This window comes from Nasonia vitripennis, chromosome 2 (assembly GCF_009193385.2).
Source record: "Nasonia vitripennis strain AsymCx chromosome 2, Nvit_psr_1.1, whole genome shotgun sequence".
Lineage (NCBI taxonomy): Eukaryota > Metazoa > Arthropoda > Insecta > Hymenoptera > Pteromalidae > Nasonia > Nasonia vitripennis.
In genome coordinates, this window is record NC_045758.1 from 10,597,284 (window position 1) to 10,617,622 (window position 20,339).

General features: G+C 45.6%; 3 protein-coding genes across 3 annotated transcripts; all 3 read left to right on the forward strand.

The window, feature by feature from the left end:
* Positions 1-2,081: 2,081 nt before the first annotated feature.
* Positions 2,082-4,424, forward strand: LOC103317228. The gene is made up of 4 exons (XM_031922964.1): positions 2,082-2,148; positions 2,736-2,802; positions 3,223-3,737; positions 3,803-4,424. The coding sequence occupies exons 1-4, from the start codon at positions 2,131-2,133 to the stop codon at positions 4,343-4,345; spliced, it is 1,143 nt and encodes a 380-aa protein (XP_031778824.1). The 5' UTR covers positions 2,082-2,130; the 3' UTR covers positions 4,346-4,424.
* Positions 4,425-6,328: 1,904 nt separating this feature from the next.
* Positions 6,329-7,221, forward strand: LOC103317227 (shematrin-like protein 1). Its single transcript, XM_008214512.3, has 3 exons — positions 6,329-6,429; positions 6,691-6,883; positions 6,964-7,221. Exons 1-3 carry the CDS (start codon positions 6,412-6,414, stop codon positions 7,002-7,004), a joined length of 252 nt encoding a protein of 83 aa, XP_008212734.1. The 5' UTR covers positions 6,329-6,411; the 3' UTR covers positions 7,005-7,221.
* Positions 7,222-11,942: 4,721 nt separating this feature from the next.
* On the forward strand, positions 11,943-19,979 carry LOC100123740 (proline-rich extensin-like protein EPR1). The gene is made up of 3 exons (XM_031923393.1): positions 11,943-12,110; positions 16,518-16,678; positions 16,772-19,979. Exons 1-3 carry the CDS (start codon positions 12,108-12,110, stop codon positions 19,632-19,634), a joined length of 3,027 nt encoding a protein of 1,008 aa, XP_031779253.1. The 5' UTR covers positions 11,943-12,107; the 3' UTR covers positions 19,635-19,979.
* Positions 19,980-20,339: the final 360 nt, after the last annotated feature.

The window sequence follows — 20,339 nt, forward strand, 5'->3', positions numbered from 1 at the left end:
TCGTCAACGTTGTTGTCTTTGAAGGATTTCAATGAAAGACTCTTCGAGGAGAGGAAGTTGGGCAAAAAATCGATGCGGTTGGAGGTTGCCGCGGGACGCGATGCGCACTTCGCTCATGATGAAACGCCGTTGGTTTTATGGTATTTATAGCCGAAGGAAATTCAGCTGTTGCCGTAGTCGCGATGTTTAAGAGGTCTAATGTATAAAAAACGCTGAGTCTCATCCTGCCGGGGAATCCCCGCTTTATATAGCCGAAAATTATTTCGCACACTCAACGCCGATTCGCTTTCTTTGATGCGCATGTCGCAAATTCATTAGGCTCACACTCAGCGCTATCAGTTTTATACGACAGCGTCGAATTATTTTTTTCCGCGCCGCAAGGATATACCTGCCACTTACTTTCGGGCGGATCACCCACTTGCAGTCTGTCGTAAGAGACAGCGTCGCGTCCACCGCCGCGAAAAGGATGTGATCGCTGCGCCGCGCACGAAAATCGTTAGACTCGCATGCGAGACTCTCGCGGCGGCAATTTGTTATTTTACTTTCCACGCCTACATCCACGCGGGGAAACTCGCTGCTTTTTCCTGCGCTACTGTTGCACTTTTCTCTTTTCCAAAGGAAGCGCAAGGATGTAACGTTGTAATGCGCTGCTGCTGATACGAGACGGAAACTAGCTGCGCGGGCACATCTTATATTTCGGTTATGCAAAGGAGTTGCGTCGACTCGGAGAAAGCTTTGTTTCAGGGCACCGATTTTTTTTCGCTTCGTTTCGTTTGTTGTGATGATGAGGGTATTGATATTTATGTCGCGCGAGACGAAGATAGCGCCGAGCTGTTATTAATAGATGTGACTGATTTCGGGAGGATAATACCTTGAGACGGTGCCGATGCCGATCGAACGCGATATTTTGAGTTGCGCGCGCGTATTAGGGAACTTGTAACCGCCGGATTTCCCAAGATACGGGCAGAGCACTCGATTCCAGAAGAATCGCTGTGTATAGCGCTACGCGTTGTATAAGAATAATTCGGCCATAAATCATGGCCGTTTATGTCATCTCGTAAATATCATCGGATACGCACGAGAATGAGAGTTTTCTTTTAACGGAGAGAGAATAAAAAATTAATTCATAATATTTAAAAGCGAGGTCCTCTATACATCGTCTCTCTTTATTTTAATTTATTTTAATGTATTCGCTCATTACGCTCTATTCAGCTCGCAGCAGCATCACAATGTATCCCGAGAGAGAAACAAATGTTTATGACGGAGTTTAGTGCTACAGAAATTTTTCTTCCATCGTCAGAGGACGTAGCGAATATTAATTATCAATTTGTACACAATGATGATTATCGTCATTTATTCAAATACAGATAAAAAAATTTTCCTGATGATCGAAAGAGTCTACGCTCATTGGATCGTAATCAGGTATGCAGAAGGAAAAACTCGAGATTGATGTCCACGATGATTTTGTTTAATTCCTGGTGTCTTACGCACGCTTATCGCCAATTTAACATAATATTCTAATAAAGACATTTTACGCAGACCGCGTAATACCGATGCTGTTCAAGTTTTTCGTTTGATCGGTATAGCGACGTCAGAAACAGAATCTCAAATTAAATAAATAAAATGCCTTCAACCTCATTTACACCCACACACTACACTCTCTCCCCTTTCCAAAACTCTCGAAAGATAACAGCTCTACTCTCTCATCTCTCCAGCAGCGCATACACATAACAACAATAGCGGCGAGCATGCTAACGCGCGAGAATTAGCGCGTCTCCTCCTTCGCTTTCCTCCCGAATCTAGAGCAGCGGCCGCGTACGCACGCATGCATGCATAATAAATCCGCGGCTCAAAAGAAGAAAAAAAAAAAGAAACAGCGGCACAGGCCGATGCAATACCTTAACGCGCGCGATTCCTGCCTCTCCCGGGGTCATTAACTCTCGGCGTACTTCCCGCGCAAGCGCCGCCGTTCGTTTTTTTTTTCGCGACTCTCGGGGGAAGCGACGCGATGACAATACGTCGGCGGGGCCTCTATCCTCTTTTTTTTGTCGTCGCTGCGTACGCAGGGAGAAAGTATAAATGTCATTGAGAAGCTTGCATGCACTTTAGTCTTCATGAATCGCACGCACGATGCAGTACGCACCGCACGTAAGTAAAAAAAAGAAAGAAGAAGCGGTTTAGGAGGGAATCTAGGAAGTACAAGTTTTTGGCGCCCGGAGGCAGTGATTCGACGGCGTTGTCTCGTAAATCTTCTTCCAGACGGCTACGCGCACTTTTTTGACTCCGGAAATTCCAACTGCGGCCCGCGGTAGACCGATAAATTTCAGGCAGAATCTTTCGGAGTACGCACGCAGGATCTTTGTGGATAAGGAATCGATTCGCGCGCGCGCGCTTGCTGCTTATTTTCCATAACTGAATTTTTACAAACGTCGAAATTATTCGATTATACATTCGTGGCAACGAACTCGACTCTATTATAATAGGATACACGAGGGGGGCGATGCACGCGTGGACTCGAGCCGCTTATTGTTAATGACTCGGCGATATACGTACGCGTTCACTCTCTCGACGGCGATTTTAACGCTCTGCTTACACGCGCGCTGATGTTCTCTTTCACCAATTATCGCTAATCTCTTTACACAACCCGACGAGCATCACGCGGGGCCTCTTCTATTTTTTAGACGCGATTTTCTAAAATCTATGTGTACGTGTAATTCAGCTTACGATTCCAACAGGCACTTCTGAACTGCGTTGCGTGGTTTAGCCTCCTCGCTTGTGGGAATGCGGCCAGAGGCGTTGTGCGTAAGTACAGTCCAAGCTCTTGTTCGATGCTCTTATACTTTACGCTATAGTGGCTATTGTCGCAGGGCGAATAAAAAATGTTTGTTTTCGTGCGCGGAATGTTACGCAAAGGTATAAATATCATGCGCGGATTCTTTCAAAATAGATCACACTCGTTCAAATTAAAATAGTGATTTACGACGCCCGATGCACACCTTTTTTCTCCAAAGGCTTTCTACTTAACAGCTTATTGATGACTTTTTAAGCATATATCGAAATCAATTCCTGCGCAATCGATCAAATTTCCTCTCGAGCTTATGCATGGTATAGTAAATCGGTGCACGCGTCCAATTAGCATACGTGACTCGGTCGACTGCGGGAACTTTCTTTTTTTTCTTTGCTTCGAAAAGCAAGATGACACTCAAAATTTCGTCCCCGCAGCCTCGGAAGTGCTTTCGCACTTCGCCCACACCGTGGGTACAGTCCTGGTACCGACTCTAGCCAACGAGATCCACGGCGCCCGAGCCAACCGTTCAGCCACGCACAAACAGCAACCCCAACCGATCGCCGAAACTGCCCAGCGCCGTCAGCTCGACACGCGACAGGTCTCTCCTCAAGATGCCAGTAATCCAGGCATAGGCGCGGGTCCTGGCCAAGCTTCCCCTGGAAACGTCGGCATCGGTGGTCCCAACGGCTTCAACTTCCCGGGACCTCAGCAGGCTTTTGGGCCCTATCAGTACGAACGCACCTACCAGTACAGGTACCCGGGCTTCAACCAGCAGCTCCAGCAGAACTTCTTCCCTGGAGGCGGAGCGGGGTTCAATGGACTGCCCATCGATCCGAGGTTCTTCCAGCAGCAGCTAGGGGGAAATCCTGGACTCGCTCCCATTCAGGAAGACATTCCGAAACCGCTGAGCGCCAACATCAACGCGAACCCGGGGAACAATAATTTGAAGGTATATTATTTTAGCTCGATGATCGAAGACGAGATCAACGTTTGACGAACGTTCTATTGTCACAGGATAACGGCAACGGCAACTCCATCCAGAACTTCGACTTGAACGGCGACTCGAAGTCCAGCGCGCAGAGCCGACCCTTCGACGGCCAGGACTTCTCGACGATCCCTGTGTCGCCTAATCAAGGCGGAGGCGTTGGTCCCGGTCTGGATCCGTCGAACGGCAATCCTCGCGTGAACAACCGATTCGCAGCCATCGACTACGAGCGCGTCCGACAGAACTACTACAGCGACCCGCCGCTGAACCAACAGCGCGACTACTTCTCATTCAATGAGATTCCATTCAGCAGCGGAGCCGGTGGTCCAGGCTACAGGTCGCCTCTGTCCGAGCGCTACTCCAACCTGAACTACAACGGTGCCGGTGGCCAGGGCGGTGGCCCGTCCTCGGAACTCAGGTTGGTATCCTATCGTGCATTCGCAACTTCGCGTACACCAGTAAGTTCACCAAACCTCTTCGAACAGGTCCGGCAACGGTCTCGGCGCCCCGTACTTTGGCAGCTTCCTCCAAGGTCCCTACCAGTCCCTCGGCTACAACTCCCTCCCAGGTAGCGGCTCCGGTTCCAACGTAGGCTCTGGAGGCAACGGAGGTCCACGTTTCCCCGAGGACTTCGAGCGCGGTGGTGGTCCCTCCAACTTCCGTTCACCGTTCGGCGGAGGCCTCCAGTACCCCGCCGGTTTCAACGGAGCTTTCTTCCCCGGAACACCGGGAGCTGGTGCTGGTTTCGGAGGAGGCGACTCGCCCCTGAGAGCCTCCGCGTCGAAGCAGTCGCCATCTCAAGCCTCTGCGTCCAGGAACACGTCCCAGGAGGAACGAGATGACGAAGCTGAGGACGAGGATGAGGATCGGGAGAGGGCCGACCGGGAACAGAAGGTGCGCTACGTGAGCGCGAACGGACAGCGCCAGAGCAGCGAAGACAAGCAGGAGGGACCGACGACCAGCAGGACTTGAGAAGAGGGTCGCGACGATATAGTGACCATTGATCGATGTTATTTTATATAGGTGAAGCTAGGCTTTAAGGCGAGCATTGGCGTGATAGCTTTTTATTGTCATTCTTATACGCTGTATTCGATGTACTTATGTACGCCCACGAAGTATTATATGTATTGTAATTTAAATATAAATGTTTGACTGCGGAAATAAACGAATAAAATGTCTTTATAATACTCCATTTGTTTTCGTTCTGATTGTTTTCATTTCCTGAACCTATTTACAATAAAGATTTTGCCGAATAACGAAGCCCGCTTTGTTGTTTCAAATTATCAAGCGTAAACAAAATTTTTTTCTCGGATTCCTTCGCGATGAGCTCTAGAACGAGTTTTTGAAAAATTCTCATCCAAGAACGCAACAGCCAGGATCATCATCATTTTCGGAAACGCAAAAAATACTCCACACGGCTACTAAATTGGGGCTCTTCAAAACGAGCCTAGAATCTTTTCTCCAGCATCTTCATTGGTGCGAGTCGAATCCTATTCCGCAATACTCGCCATTTCCAATTTAATGAGACGAAAATTGTTTAATACTCTGGCGCAACGACATTCTACACTCGTCAAACGCGGAGATAAAAGTTACGCGGACGCATGAAACTGTCAAGTCCACAAGGCTAATTACTCATCAGCCCGTAAAAAAGCAATCCCGCGCACAACAAACAAAGCGAAACCGACAAGCTACATCGTTTACAGCCGCCGTAAAGCATCGAACAATCGGCTACCGTATCGGAGCCGATATACATCCAGAATTCAGAGCGAACGGCTCGTACGACGAACCTCTCGCTCTTGCTCGTGGGCGTACATATAGACAGACGCTCTCTTCACCTGCTGTGCTGCAGTCGTCGAGTGTATATATATATATATATATATATATATATATATATATATATATATATATATAAAATAACGCGTGTCGCAAGCGCTTATAGGCGTGCAACGGCTCTCTTACACACTCGCATGATGCATTGCGCAAAGGTCTGCACGACGGCCTCAGTCTATCTCGGCTGGGATGTACGGCGTGTAATAATTTTTCAACGCCGCCGCTCGCGTCTTTGGCCGCTACTAACTCCTTTGAAACTGAAAAATAAATGCCGATAATACTCGATTATTATGCGCGAGGAAAAGAGCGCGTAATCACGGATTTCAACGCGATGTAAACAATGCGCCAAAAGCAGTGGTATATAGAAGCGAAGAGAATAATAAAAAAGAAAAAGATTCGTGTCGCAAGGGTCGTATAAGTAGCGTAACGTGTGATTAGGTATCGCGACGGATGTCATTATTCGCGGGCGGGGTTCTCCCTCTCGTGAACACGAGCTATTCGCGAATTCGGCTGCCTACATACGTCGCTCGTCGTTGTCGTCGCCTGATGATTTCGCAACGCTGCATACGCGAGTTGTACCAGACTGGACAGTATAACAACAACAATGCAGGGTATTATTAGCGCGCGCGGATACGCGTGCCCGCGAGGAGGACAAGGATCATTGTAAAGAGGGGGTGTTGCTACCGGTCAATGTCTTTTTCTTCTTTATAAAAAGACCGACGACTCGCTCGGGTTCAACAAGACGCACTTAAACTCGGCTCTAAGTACGACGTACATTCGCTGATAAGCAAAAGCTCAGCTGGAAGCCATGGCCTGCTCCAAGATTGTGAGTATATTCATCGGTTTTCAGTAATCGAGCTGCACTAAACGATTGTTTGCATCGCGGAGTATTATTTTCGATCGAATAATTTGCAATATGATTGATCGAGTTATCGCCGTGAGATGCGCGAGTCGTAATTGAGATAGGAGAAGATTCTTAGCGATGCTCGTCATTAATCATCCGATGAATTTATCAGATTTTTTCTGCGTATTCCATTCGAAATGTCTGCCAGCTGCAGCTTTAACAACTTAATAATTCGATTTGCAGCTCGTAGCCTTCTTTCTGGTTGCTCTGCTGTCGGTGGTGTCGGCCAAGCCCGGCTATTTTGGCGGGCTTGGATATTACGGAGGCTACGGGGGCTACGGCTATGGAGGATTTGGATACCCCTATTACGGTGGCTACGGTTACCGCTACCCGTACTTCGGCTACGGTGGATACGGAGGATACGGTTATGGATACGGTCAGTACACCCCTCGATCGTTTCAAAATGAAAGTATGCCAAATGAATGTCATGCACGGATTTTTGTTATTCTCTCACAGGTTACCCCTACTACGGATTCGGACATGGATACTACATCTAAAGAGGAACTGCGGACCTTCAATGATTTTCTCACGGTTCTTCACGCAGGAAAATTATTTCCACAAACTCGACACTTTTCGGCGGCAGTCCGGTAAGGTTGACGAGTCACGCGGCGATAACAACCTTCCTATTACCTTATACTATTTTCCATTGCTTATTGTTTAATTTGTTGTTATAAAATTACTGTTTTTTTCCAATAAAAATGCATCCTGTTATAATCCTTTATGTTAATTCATTGATTCACCTTCATATAGTGCGGTCCAAATTTTATACAGGAAATTATTTATCATCGTAAAAAACTGAACAATCTAAAGACATTTTTTTCGAAGATTCCGTATAACGAAACGAAAGTCCTTGATTTGAAAGAGGCTCATTTTCAATTTGATACAACAGCAGCTTCTTTTAATGGATTAAGGAAGTAATTCAGATTTGCATACATCATTAAGTTATTCGAATCCATTTTTAAAAATTTCGAAATTCAATGTAATATTTTTTACAAGTGCCGTTAGCACGTCGGAAAAGTCCTTTCCGATCGTTCGAATAAGTCTTCTCATACAGCTATTCAAAAGTGATAATTCAATCAATTATTTTTATCCCGTCCCAAAAATACTACCCATTCAAAATTGTGATTCAATTTGAATAATAGTCCGTATCTATAGCCTGTGCTAAAAATCCATCAAACATGATCCATAAGCGCAAAGTACAATGCGCAGTATCTCTCCTCACCACTAAATTATAAAACGGCAAAAAATGCTTTCCTGTAAACAAAATCAGTGTGCCGTCACCCAGACGCAAATAACGTGGCACGTCTAAGAAAAAAAGAAAGCAATCAACACTCGTTCCCCGCAAGCAAAAGTGCATAAACACCACACGGTATATATAGAAGCTCGATGCAAAAAAAACTTACTACCACCTGTATACAACCCAAAATAAGTGTGCGCAGGAATCCGCAAACAATCGTCATCCGCGCGCAGCCGAAAGAAACGGATCCGCCTCGTCCTTGTTTTTTCGTTAAATTTTTCGAAGAAATCTAAGTCTCAAGGCCGATGTAATCTCTATCCCCACGCGCGCGCACAGAAGATGAGCATCATCTCTTTCTCCGTTCCGAAAGACTGTCTCCGAGCACCGAGTCGCCTGGATTATTCACGGCGGTAGCGGCAGTTTCGTCAGAGGAATTAGATATGTAGCTGGTTCCCCTATCGGCGATGCGCGTTGCCGAACTTCCATTGCGCGACGTAAATTATCGGTCCGAGATGCGTTGTGTCTCCGAATTCGATTTCCTTACGAAGTCGATCGGACTGATTCTTTCTCTTTTCGTGGACTGTGGCGCGTAGCCTATCGTCGTTATACCTCGTTTGATAATTACGCCTCTTGAGCAATGCGAACCGAGTTCGTCGGTTTCGTTATCGGCGTATGCGGCTGTAAAATTTCCTCGAGAGTTTGGAAATTGTTTTTTTTATTTGCGACCAAGGTTTTTCTCGATTATAAGCGCTGGAACGATGAGTGCTTTGGTTTAATGCCCATCGTAAAATCGATTGTTGTTGCTGCTGCGGTGTTCTTGAACTTGAGGTGCGCATTCTTTTCCTTTTTTCTCTCTTTGTGCTATTATCATGCGAGATGACTGAGCGCTAACTAGAAAAGTCAATGCACGTAACGGTGTGTAAGTGAATCATTCGATTTACGGCTTGCTCGGTAAACTCCGGTTAAAATAGAAAAATTTGCAAATCTCATTAGCGGGAGACATAAAGAATCCGTGCGCTTTAATTTAATTTTGCTTTCAACTCATAAGAGACTCTTCGTCTCGTATTAGGTTCTTATACAGCGTCCTTGATGAGTCCAATGTATTTCTGTAATTTTGTAGAAACCACGATTATATTTCACACGCCAACTTCCCGATTAGCTTATTATGTTAATGACGCGCCTGTGTGTCGTTATAGGCACTCCTGACAATGCGTTCTATTTTGATATCGAGCGACGCTTTGGGCGTTTTTATTTTCCGCGACTGGATCGAGTTACGCCATTAATTTTTTGCGTTTTTTCACGTTTTAACATACATTCAAATCGCCGAAAATTTAAATAAATAAAAATCCCGACCAACAGAGGATGCAAAATAAGAAGAAACCTTTAATTCTCTGCCGAGTCGAATCTCGCAAGTCGAGCTTTTAACGACGCGCGTCTGAGGCAACAAGTGCGAAACGGCAAACAATAAACGCGGTGCATTGCACTTTCTCTTGGCGGCGGCGCAACACGAGCTTCGAGAGACAGAGTCGCCGATAATGTGTTATAACTGTCTGGTTAACGCGTGTAAAGTGACAATCGCCGTGCGAAGCCGAGTGTCGACGGAATCTTTTTTACTCGGGAGTAAAAACTCCATACGACGTCTTAATTGCTGGAATTGATGAATTGTCTAATTAGTGCTGGAAGCTATAGTGATGCCCGTAGACTAATGCGTGCGGTGAAAGGTAAAGTCGTAAAATGTCCCAATAACCTTAATTTTTGAAAGAATTCAAAACAAGGCTGAATGGAACGTTTTGTATTTGAGATATGGGAGTGTAATTATATCGACGTCAGTTTGTTCTTATAAATATTTACCCGCGCGTATAAATCTTATGATGCTCTGTTATCTATACTTGCATGAGATCGCATAAATTAGACTTACTATAAATAATTATGAGTTATTTTCGTTTACGCTCATAACGGATCGTGACTACAACTGCTGTAAATTAGATTTTAAGATCGAAGAAAAAATTTTCAATTAGCAGGCTACGATTGTGGGTTTACTTCGATATTGCGAGTAAAAATTAATATCCAATCCATTTATGAATTTAAGAACAAGGCTATAAGCCTAATGAATGTTCAATATTTTTACAAAAACATAAAAGAACCTCTGACGCTATCGCGGGAGAACAAAGCACTCGTAAAAATAAATTGCCCGATCAATAGCTGCCTCTGCCAAAGGAATCTCGTACGATATCAGTCTTCTCGTTGTCGTTGCCGAAAAAATTCAGCTCAATCGTTCTAACAGCCATACCGACTACGAATTATCTATGATACTGATAAAAATACTCCATGGCGATAATCTTCCAAAGTGTCCTTGCGGCCAGCTGCCGACCTTCATAGATTTACATGAAAGTTTCGTGAATAGTGTGCGGCTTTGATAATCTAGCATCCGAATAACCGCGAAGATGACCAGAAGAAGGTCGACGACGATCGAATTCTTAATTAAATTTCACACAAGTGCGTGTATCATCCCGACGAAGGCCGGCTGATGTATATTCACGAATATGTATCTCCGTCCGTGTGGAGGAGGATGTCTGTTGAAAAAATCAAAAATTCAAGAAAACGAAGCGAAAAAAACTGTCAAGCCAAGATTTAGCTCGGAGCTACGGTGATCTTTTTTCTAATTTCGAATCACGCCGGTTATGCATACCAACGCGTGGTCCACGCGGTGTGTATGGTGAACGATATATTCGTGTTGCATAACAAGATTGATTGTATGGATTTTTCAGAGGAGATTACGTTGGTGGAATTAACAATTTTAATCAGTTGCACTGTCATAACACTGATAAAGATCGGATTCAAACGAAAATTCGGAAAACCGTCGGCCGGCGAGCATAAAAACTAAAGTATTATGAAGATTTCCCTGGCAAAATATTTTTCGAAACCAAACTCGTGCGATTAGATATACGACGGAGCGTGGCTTTCGATAGAATTCGCAAATTATCGCTAATTCAGGCTTCGGCACCTTCTCATCGCCAAACTTGAACTCTCGTGGGCCATAAGTTGCGCTATCAAGGACGAGCATCTATGCGTACAGACGTTAAAATCAAGAGTTTGGAATTTTTTTCCAAAGACGAATTTTATGCTAAAGCGATGTGTGTATGTGTGTTGCACAATACTTTGTCAAATGAAGACGTGCTCAAATTTATGTGGCGGAGCAAACCGCGCGCCTAATAAAATTTACCATTCGGAGGCATAATTTATTTCAAAGGGTAATGAATCCCTATGATTTCACGGATTTTTTTCTCATTGTTTGCGTATAATCCGCAATTTATTCCTCGCGAGAACTTTCTGTATAATCCACTTGTTTACTTCGAACGGGATACTTTGACGGAAAAAATTAATAAAAAATAGACGACATTTCGGAGCTCGTAAACAGCAGTTATTTTCATTTGAAAAAAACTGTCTAAAAACTGCAGTTTATAGAGGGAACTCGCGAGATTTGCATTCAAACGTCGGCTTGTGCAATGCAAATAAACATTCGCGTATATATTTTCAATAATTTTAGCGCGCATTTATATCTCAGAAATTTTGCAAAATTCAAAAGAACGCACACGTTCGGCCTCTCGTTGAATATTCACGCGGCAAATGAATTTCTATCGAGACCGCACAAAATTGCCCAACGTCTCTCTCCCACAAATTATATCCGAATTTTTGAAAAGCGCCTACCGAATTAATCTCGCCGAAAAAAAAGCCACGACAGCGCAGCGGCACATGATCCGCGCAATAGACAGGAAGCCAGCACGTGCGTGCGTTAGAGTCGCATCTCGCACAGACGCATCGACATGAGAGATGGGCCTAGATCGATCTCTATAGGCGGAGCGACACGAGCCGATCGAATGGCACTCGCTCGCGCACATCAGCCGTCCTTCTCTCCCCGCGATGGTCACTCTCACCTTCTTTCTCCTCCTCCTCTTGGCTTCGCTATAGCTCCCCTTCTCGCTCCGTCTCGCTCCCACACACGCTCGGCAGAGGCGCCGCGCCGAGGATTACAGCATCCTCGCGAGGCGTCGTCTGCATCGCCTGGACCCTAGCGCGAGGCTTCTGCCTACTACTCGCTGCCTCGGCTCCCCACTCCCCGGGCCTGTTCGCCGTCGCGAGCGAAGAATCCTATAAATGCTCCATCGTGCCGGTTCACCGGAGAAGTTAACTCACGGGACTCACCCGAGCCCGCGAGACATGTGTTTCTGTTGATAAAGAAAAGAGTTGAGAGAGAGAGTAAAGCCCGTCCGTGAGCAGCGACGCTTGCACAGCTAAGCGCTTAGTGGATGTATAAGAGTGCAGTCACGACGGCAGCCGCAAGTCAGTGATCGAGCGCGGAACGATGGTAAGTAGACGAGACGCGACTTTCGGCTCGACTCCTGCATCTTCTTCTTCTTCCTCCGAGTGACACGTGCCACCAGGAGCATCCCCTGCGCTTCGTCCCTCGATCGATCGCGCTAGTCGCCCCTAGCCCTTCTGCGCTCTCGATCAGTGTCGCGTCGATACCAAGTGCAACACCGTAGGTGCAACCACTGCCATACCGATCGCAAACATCAACAGTGACAAAATTGTGATACGCGGCCGCGGAGTTCGATCGTTATCTCGGCGACGAGGAGGATGACGCGCCGCCGCTGTTGCCTCTCGCGAATCATTGGTAATGCGCTTTCGTAATCGCGTATAGTTTCGTACTTATTGCTGTGTTATAACTTTCATCCGCGCGTGTTGTTGAGCGACAGAGAGAGAGAGAGAGAGAGAGAGGGAGGGACATTTGAAAGCCCGATTTAGCCGCCTCGAGCTATATCGCAAGGTTAACGCCAGTTAATTATATACAAAAGAAGGAAACGCTGGGCGTTTTTCGTCGTGGACTTGCCAGTAGGCGCGCGTCGATTTTTATTTGATCGGTATGTAACGAAGCTCTTGTACGCGCAGTGAACGTGGGTCATGATTCGCTCGAATATGGAACAGTTCGTCCTGCTGTGCTGTTTCGTCTGTAACTTTCTGCTGCTCACGTGGATCTTTTGCTCGTCCATCAGGATCGTTATACTGGTCTTGGCGTTGACGATCATAATCTGTAACCAAGACTACAACGAGACCGTCACCCTCCTGCTCAAAAGTTCTCGTTTCACCAACTGAAAGCAAAACCCTTGCTTGTTGCTTATCCTTCGAGTGCCGTGTGTCAATTCAGTGGGTACCTCGTCTGATTAATCGCGGCCGATTCCTCATACGCGAGTATAAATACCTGGCTAGTAGAAGAAGACGGGTACAGTCAGGCGCTCCGCGATGATATAATGCTCATAGTAGCATTCGTAATGTTGCATGACTCCGATACTCGCTTGTACTGACAAACTCATTTCATTGGGAACTTTCATTGGTGAGAAACGTAAGTAGAAATAGTTAAATCACTAGATAATCGATCGCCAAAATGCTAAAAATATCAAAGTACAAAATCATCAGAAGAGTGAGGAAGATAATAGTACTTTCTTTGAACTGCTTTAATTTATGCAATAATTATCTAAGGCACGCTGGCTACCAAATAAAGCCTTAAGTGTGCGCGCATTCGTCAGTATTTTCCTCTAGCCTCTGTAACTCTACAGTCCCACATTTCTAAAATAATACTTTGTGATTACGCAATTACCAAACACTCGATAAGAGAGAGAGAGAGAGAGAGAGAGAGAGAGAGAAAAAAATCGATGTGGGCACAACACGGCAACAAAACACTGTTTCACACATTAACCGAATCATAGCTCGTTAAAATCCATATACGTTGTTGTAAGATATAACTTATAAATTGCTTACAAGACACATAATTAATTCATTAAAGCCTTGCGAAATTTCGAATTTAAGACGTTCGTGTAGCTTCGGACGCCCATATAGCAGCCTGAAGATTCGTCTTCGGTGAAAGGTCACTCTCCGGTTACGTAAACTCGGCTCGGCTAAATCGGTTACACAAAAACAAAATTGATCAATTTTGACTTTTTGTCAACTTTCATTGATTCTCATATCCTTTGGAAAGCAATCCGCGATGACGCTTCCAAGCTTCCAAAACTCGAATGACCGCGCGCACGAATGATTTCTCTCGCTTCGATGACATAACGACATTAGCTACTGTCAATGAACGCGCGCGATAATTGCACTAGAGATTTCACGCTATTTAGATATTTGTTCAAACGGTCGAGGATAAAAAAAGCCGTTTGATGCGTTGGTATACACACGCGAGCCGACAAGCCAAAAAGGACTGGCCTCGAACATTTACAAAATTCGAATTACGCGAATACTACTTCGAAAGCGCATTCGTAATTTCTCGTACAAATGTGTTGAATTTTACGAAACGCTTATCAAGATTGTTATATAATGATTTGCCTAGCGGCGTATTGATTTTTCAATTTCAACGAAAAGAACTCGAATCTCGCCTCTGCCTTTATTTCATATTTCATAATGCGCGTACTGCGCATCAATTGCATTCGCGAAAAAAATTCACGATGTAAAATGTGCAAAAACTGCCAAGTTAAAAGTGACATTAATAGGTACACGCTCGGAGATTTACCGGTAGTTGATTCGACTTCGAGTTGACCGATTTTTACAAAACCTGCATCAGCTTGTGGATACAGGTCACGAAACTATATACGCTTTAATTTAGTCCTAATAATGATAGAACAACCTTTGAGATCGTGATTCATCGGCTGATCCATATAAAGAGTATTGCCAGTGCATAACATTCTTCGGTGATTTATCGTCGAATTAAAAATAGCCACGTTCGAAAGAATCGTAAACTCACTGAAAAAGATGTGCTCCTTCCGACAGACCAAACGTCATAGCTCACGAATTTTTACGTGTTTCTATTTTTCCCAAGATCGGGATCGTAAAATCATAGATCCGACTGAAATGCGTCACTGATGAGCGCTATAAAGCGATGCGACGAAGGTCAATGCGGTTACCTATTGGGTAGGTAAGAGAATTTTTTTTCAGAACATACTAGAAAACAACTTTCAATTTCTCGAAGATTGTGCTGGGCATGTATACTCATTCCGAGGTATCCTCCCAAGCCTCCCGTGGTATATGCTGCCGTTAAGGTTTATTGCCTCGACGCGATTCATCATTTGCATCTGCTCGAATGCTGTAATATCTATTAGCCAGCCTTGAAAAGGAAAGGTATCTCTCGCCGATAAGATTTCATAAACTTTGAGACTTTATTCATAATAATATATATATGTATATATATATATTGTGCTGTGAATTTTTACTCCACTTTACACGAGATCGTGATGATTATTGCCGAATAAATAGTCCAGAGCTGTGCATATTTGCTTATTACTCTTTAAAAGTCTTTTTCAATTTTCAAGTATCTTAATTTCGCACGCGCTAGAGGGATTCCTAAGTCAGGCGTTGATCGCTCTCTGCCATTATTGACCGCCCAAAGGAACAGCGATTATGCAACAAAGAGCCTGAGGTAGAATTGGTCGGCAAATTCAAGATGACCCGCGTCCTTTCGTAAGACCATTAAATTAAATGTCTGTCTATTTTTTTTTCACTCTCTTCTTTTCGCATCTTCCACTGGAATGAGCCTAATCGCGTACACGGTTGCGTAATCGGATCAAAGTAGAAGAAGGAAAAAAACAATTTATCGTCGAAACCCAAAAACTGACGCACGCACATGAGAAATAAATGGAGAAAAAAATGTTCGTGTTTCAAAACTCAAGGCAAGGCTATTTTAGAATTGCGGTAATTCTGAAAAATCGTTTGCACACAAATACACAGTTTGAAAGGTTATCTCTAATGAACTCGGGCTTTATTTTCATGGTGAATGGGAAAAGTCAGTTAAATTTGCGATCTACGCTCGCATTGAGTTAGTGAGCGCATTTTCTATACGCCGCCGTGACATTGTTCCGCTATACGGACGAACAATTAAGAGAAGTTCTTTTTAAGAATATACACGCGAGGCTTTCCAACTTTCTCCTTCGCTACTTTAAATTTGTTTTCCATTTTACAAATCTTTTCCAAGAGTGACTTCAGAGATTATTGCAATATGTATGCAATAATCAAATCAAATATAGCAATAAGTGTCGGAGATTCATTCAAAACGTTGATGATGCAGTGCACACCAGTGTCGATCTTTACTGATAGGCATTAAAAGTGAAGTTACCATTTATTGTGCAAGAAGTTTTAGTTATAACTAATCAGTATTCGTTTGATTGACTATTTATTATCGCGTAACTTAAACTTTTTTCATTAAAATGAATAATAATCATCTTTTCTTTGTTTGTGGTATTTATTTATTTCACAATCTGAATATTTTTTTAAATGTTCCATCCTTATGAAACATATTTTTCAAGGTTTATTGTGCTATAATCAGCCTAAATTATTGAAGCTCACGGAGCTTAATTAAAATTTTACCTTTATTTCGGTTGTATGCGCATTTTAGATTGAGATTTACACAGTGCGATAATACTTTCACGATCATGCACTCATCTTAAAACGTTAGAATACCCATATTCCAAAGATGTTACGTAATATCGCCGTGGGTGAGGCGTGCGATAATCTCACAAGGCTACTTTAGGTAGTTTACTATTGCTATTCTACATGTACCGCCTTTCTATATGTCATTTATTATGAATAATTAATTGCGCGCATTCAGCTTTTAAATGAAAATAAACCTAATGATTTTTTTCATTTTGACCTCTGCCTTTCATTTTTCTAAGTAAACTAATTTATTAAAAAACAAATCATTCGTATTCAAAATAAATATTTTTTTCAGCAGTTGAAGCTCTTATGGACTGCCACTTTAGTGGCGGTCATCGCTTCATGCCATGCAGGTGAAAGAAATGTTCGAGCAATTGATAATGCTCCCAAAATCGTTCCAGGAGTGTTTGACGGTTATGATTACCCTCCTCCGAGCAAGGCGTTTACTCTTCCACCGTAAGTAGCTCTGAGAAAAGTTTAAAATTTATCTATTCTAATTAAATTAAAAAGATAAAATATTAAACTATCAAATATTATTTTGAATTCTAGTAAAACTCCAGTAAGACCTCAACCAGTTCCGCAGCAGACGTATCAGCCACAGCCGCCTGCTCCTACAAGGGCTCCTCAACCAAGACCTACTCCACCCCCACAAAATACAGTAGGATCTTATGATTACCCTAAGCCCCAGAAAGTTGTGCCAGTGGTGCCTGTAGTCCCGCAAAGACCAGTGCAACCAGTAGCACCTCAACCACGGCCCACGGCTCCTCCAGCACCGAAGACGCCAGGATACAGCTATCCTCAACCATCGCCACCATTCGTACAGCCACCAAAAACGCCGGCTCCTCAACCTAGACCAACACCTCCGCCGTCGCCGCCTCAAACGACAAGAACGTTCTTGCCACCACCAACAAGGCCACCACCTCAACAGCCCGGATACAGTTATCCTCAGCCTTCGCCGCCATTTGTGCAGCCACCAAGACCAACACCACCACCACAAACGCGACCACCACCACCACGCCCACAGACTACCCCGAGGCCACCTCCTCCGATCCAAACTCGCCCACCACCTCCAACTACACCGAGGCCACGGCCTCCAACCTCAGGATACTCATATCCTCAGCCTAGCATTCCCTACAACCCGGCACCAACGCAGAAACCCTACGTACCACCCGTAACGCAGAGACCACAAACGCCGTATGTACCTCCTCAGAGGCCACAAACTCCGTATGTGCCACCAGTGACGCAGAGACCGCAGTATGTACCTCCGCAAACGCAGAGGCCACAAACTCCGTATGTGCCACCAGTAACACAGAGGCCACAAACTCCGTACGTGCCACCAGTAACGCAGAGGCCACAAACTCCTTATGTACCTCCGCAAACGCAAAGGCCACAAACTCCGTACGTGCCACCAGTAACGCAGAGGCCACAAACTCCGTATGTACCTCCGCAAACGCAAAGGCCACAAACTCCGTACGTGCCACCAGTAACGCAGAGGCCACAAACTCCGTATGTACCTCCGCAAACGCAAAGGCCACAAACTCCGTATGTACCACCTCAGAGGCCACAAACTCCGTATGTACCACCTCAGAGGCCACAAACTCCGTATGTACCACCTCAGAGGCCACAAACTCCGTATGTACCACCTCAGAGGCCACAAACTCCGTATGTGCCACCAGTAACACAGAGACCGGTTACTCGTCCACCACCTCCGGTCACCCCCAAACCACAGTCGCCATTCCAAGGATACACATATCCTAAACCGGACACTCCATTCACACTACCTCCAGCAACAAGAACACCACCACCACCACCAACTCGCCCGCCAACCCGTCCTCCTCCAACGAGACCACCACCCCCGCCGACGGCGCCATCAACTTACTTGCCTCCTGCGCCTCCGACCAGGCCGCCTCAACCTCCAGTAACCCGGCCACCACCCCCACCACCAACCAGGCCACCACCTCCGCCACCAACAAGGCCACCAGTGACTCAAACTCCTTACACGAGACCACCACCTCCTCCAACTCGCCCACCAACTCGTCCGCCACCACCACCAACTCAACCCTCAACTTATCTTCCCCCGGCTCCACCAACCAGGCCGCCACAGCCACCAGTAACCAGGCCACCACCGCCACCACCAACCAGGCCCCCACCCCCGCCACCTACCAGGCCACCAGTAACTCAGACTCCTTACACGAGACCACCACCACCTCCAACTCGCCCACCAACTCGTCCTCCACCTCAACCCTCTACTTATCTTCCTCCGGCGCCACCGACCAGGCCGCCACAACCACCAGTAACCAGGCCACCACCGCCACCACCAACCAGACCTCCACCTCCACCACCAACTCGTCCACCAGTGACTCAAACTCCTTACACTAGACCACCACCACCACCAACTCGACCCTCAACTTATCTTCCTCCGGCACCACCAACCAGGCCACCAAAACCGCCAGTAACCAGGCCACCACCACCACCACCAACCAGGCCCCCACCCCCACCACCAACTAGGCCACCAGTAACTCAGACTCCTTACACGAGACCACCACCACCTCCAACACGCCCACCAACGCGTCCTCCGCCTCAACCCTCAACTTATCTTCCTCCGGCGCCACCAACCAGACCACCACCACCACCGACCAGACCACCACCTCCACCACCAACCAGGCCACCAGTAACCCAAACTCCTTACACTAGACCACCACCACCTCCAACTCGCCCACCAACTCGTCCTCCTCCTCAACCTTCGACGTATCTTCCTCCGGCGCCACCAACAAGGCCGCCACAACCACCAGTCACTCGGCCACCACCACCACCACCAACCAGACCACCTCCTCCACCTCCAACTCGCCCACCAGTGACTCAAACTCCTTACACGAGACCACCACCACCTCCAACTCGTCCACCAGTGACTCAAACTCCTTACACGAGACCACCACCACCTCCAACTCGCCCACCAACTCGTCCACCACCTCAACCCTCAACTTATCTTCCCCCGGCACCACCAACCAGGCCACCGCAGCCACCAGTAACCAGACCACCACCACCACCACCGACCAGGCCACCACCACCTCCTCCAACAAGGCCACCCCCTCCTCCACCAACTCGTCCGCCAGTGACTCAAAAACCGTACACTAGACCACCACCACCACCACCAACTTTCCCCCCGGTAGCTCCCTCAACTCCGAGACCGCCGCCATATCTTCCACCTTCTTCCCCAAGGCCTACTTATGTAACTGTAACGGCTCCTCCTCCGCCATCTCCGGTTTACAGCATCACTCCTAGCACAACTACATACAGGCCACCAACCGGTAAACCAGCTCCTTATCCAACTCTGCCACCAAGCACCGCTAAACCTTACCAGGGATACAACTACCCCATTCCGGAAATATCCTTTGATTTCCGCAGGCGCTAATCAATTAAAACCTTGATGTACTCGCGCCATCTCTGTTAACTCTTAATACACTTTATAAGTGAATCGATTGCCTGGTGATCGAGATTTTCTCATTTGTAAAAAATTGTACCAATGTAATTTATGTAAAAAATTGTAATGAAAAGAATACGATGTCGATGCACTCCAGTCAACGTTCTAAACGAGAGTAGAATATTTCGTTGATAGTAAATGATCCAAGTACTCGTTTTTTCTTCGAGTGTTGTGATGTTGAAATATAGTCGACTCGATTACAAAGATAAGTTGTAAACATGTTTGAAGCCTATAAAAGGTTTACGAAAATAAAAAAAAAATATTTTTTACTAAGAATATCCGAGCATTTACTGATCCTTTCTACCAAGTTCACTATCCCCCACACTGAATCTTATTAGATCAATCAGCATGAAGAAATGATCATTGTACTAATGATTACCGCAGAAACTGTCAGGGACTTTTCAAGGTTATTGCCGGTGTTGAAACATTGAAGTACAGGTCGGAAAGTAACCAACGTCTATAAAAAGTCTCAAGTTCGGAGAAAGTTTGAACATTAACATTGATCTTTTACTTTCAGTAAACTTTATACTTAATGACAAGTTCGCGTGCTTCACAAAACTCTTTATGGATATAACTATGGATTAAATAAGCATTTTAGTAGCGGTTAACTGGGTAGTTTGATATGTCTTAACGTAG

Excerpts from the sequence above, each read along its gene's own strand:
- LOC103317228 (XM_031922964.1), top strand. Across the intron at positions 2,803-3,222 it reads TGCGGCCAGAGGCGTTGTGC|CCTCGGAAGTGCTTTCGCAC; the intron begins GTAAGTACAGTC and ends TCGTCCCCGCAG. Across the intron at positions 3,738-3,802 it reads CGGGGAACAATAATTTGAAG|GATAACGGCAACGGCAACTC; the intron begins GTATATTATTTT and ends CTATTGTCACAG.
- LOC103317227 (XM_008214512.3), top strand. Across the intron at positions 6,884-6,963 it reads AGGATACGGTTATGGATACG|GTTACCCCTACTACGGATTC; the intron begins GTCAGTACACCC and ends ATTCTCTCACAG.
- LOC100123740 (XM_031923393.1), top strand. Across the intron at positions 16,679-16,771 it reads AAGGCGTTTACTCTTCCACC|TAAAACTCCAGTAAGACCTC; the intron begins GTAAGTAGCTCT and ends TTTGAATTCTAG.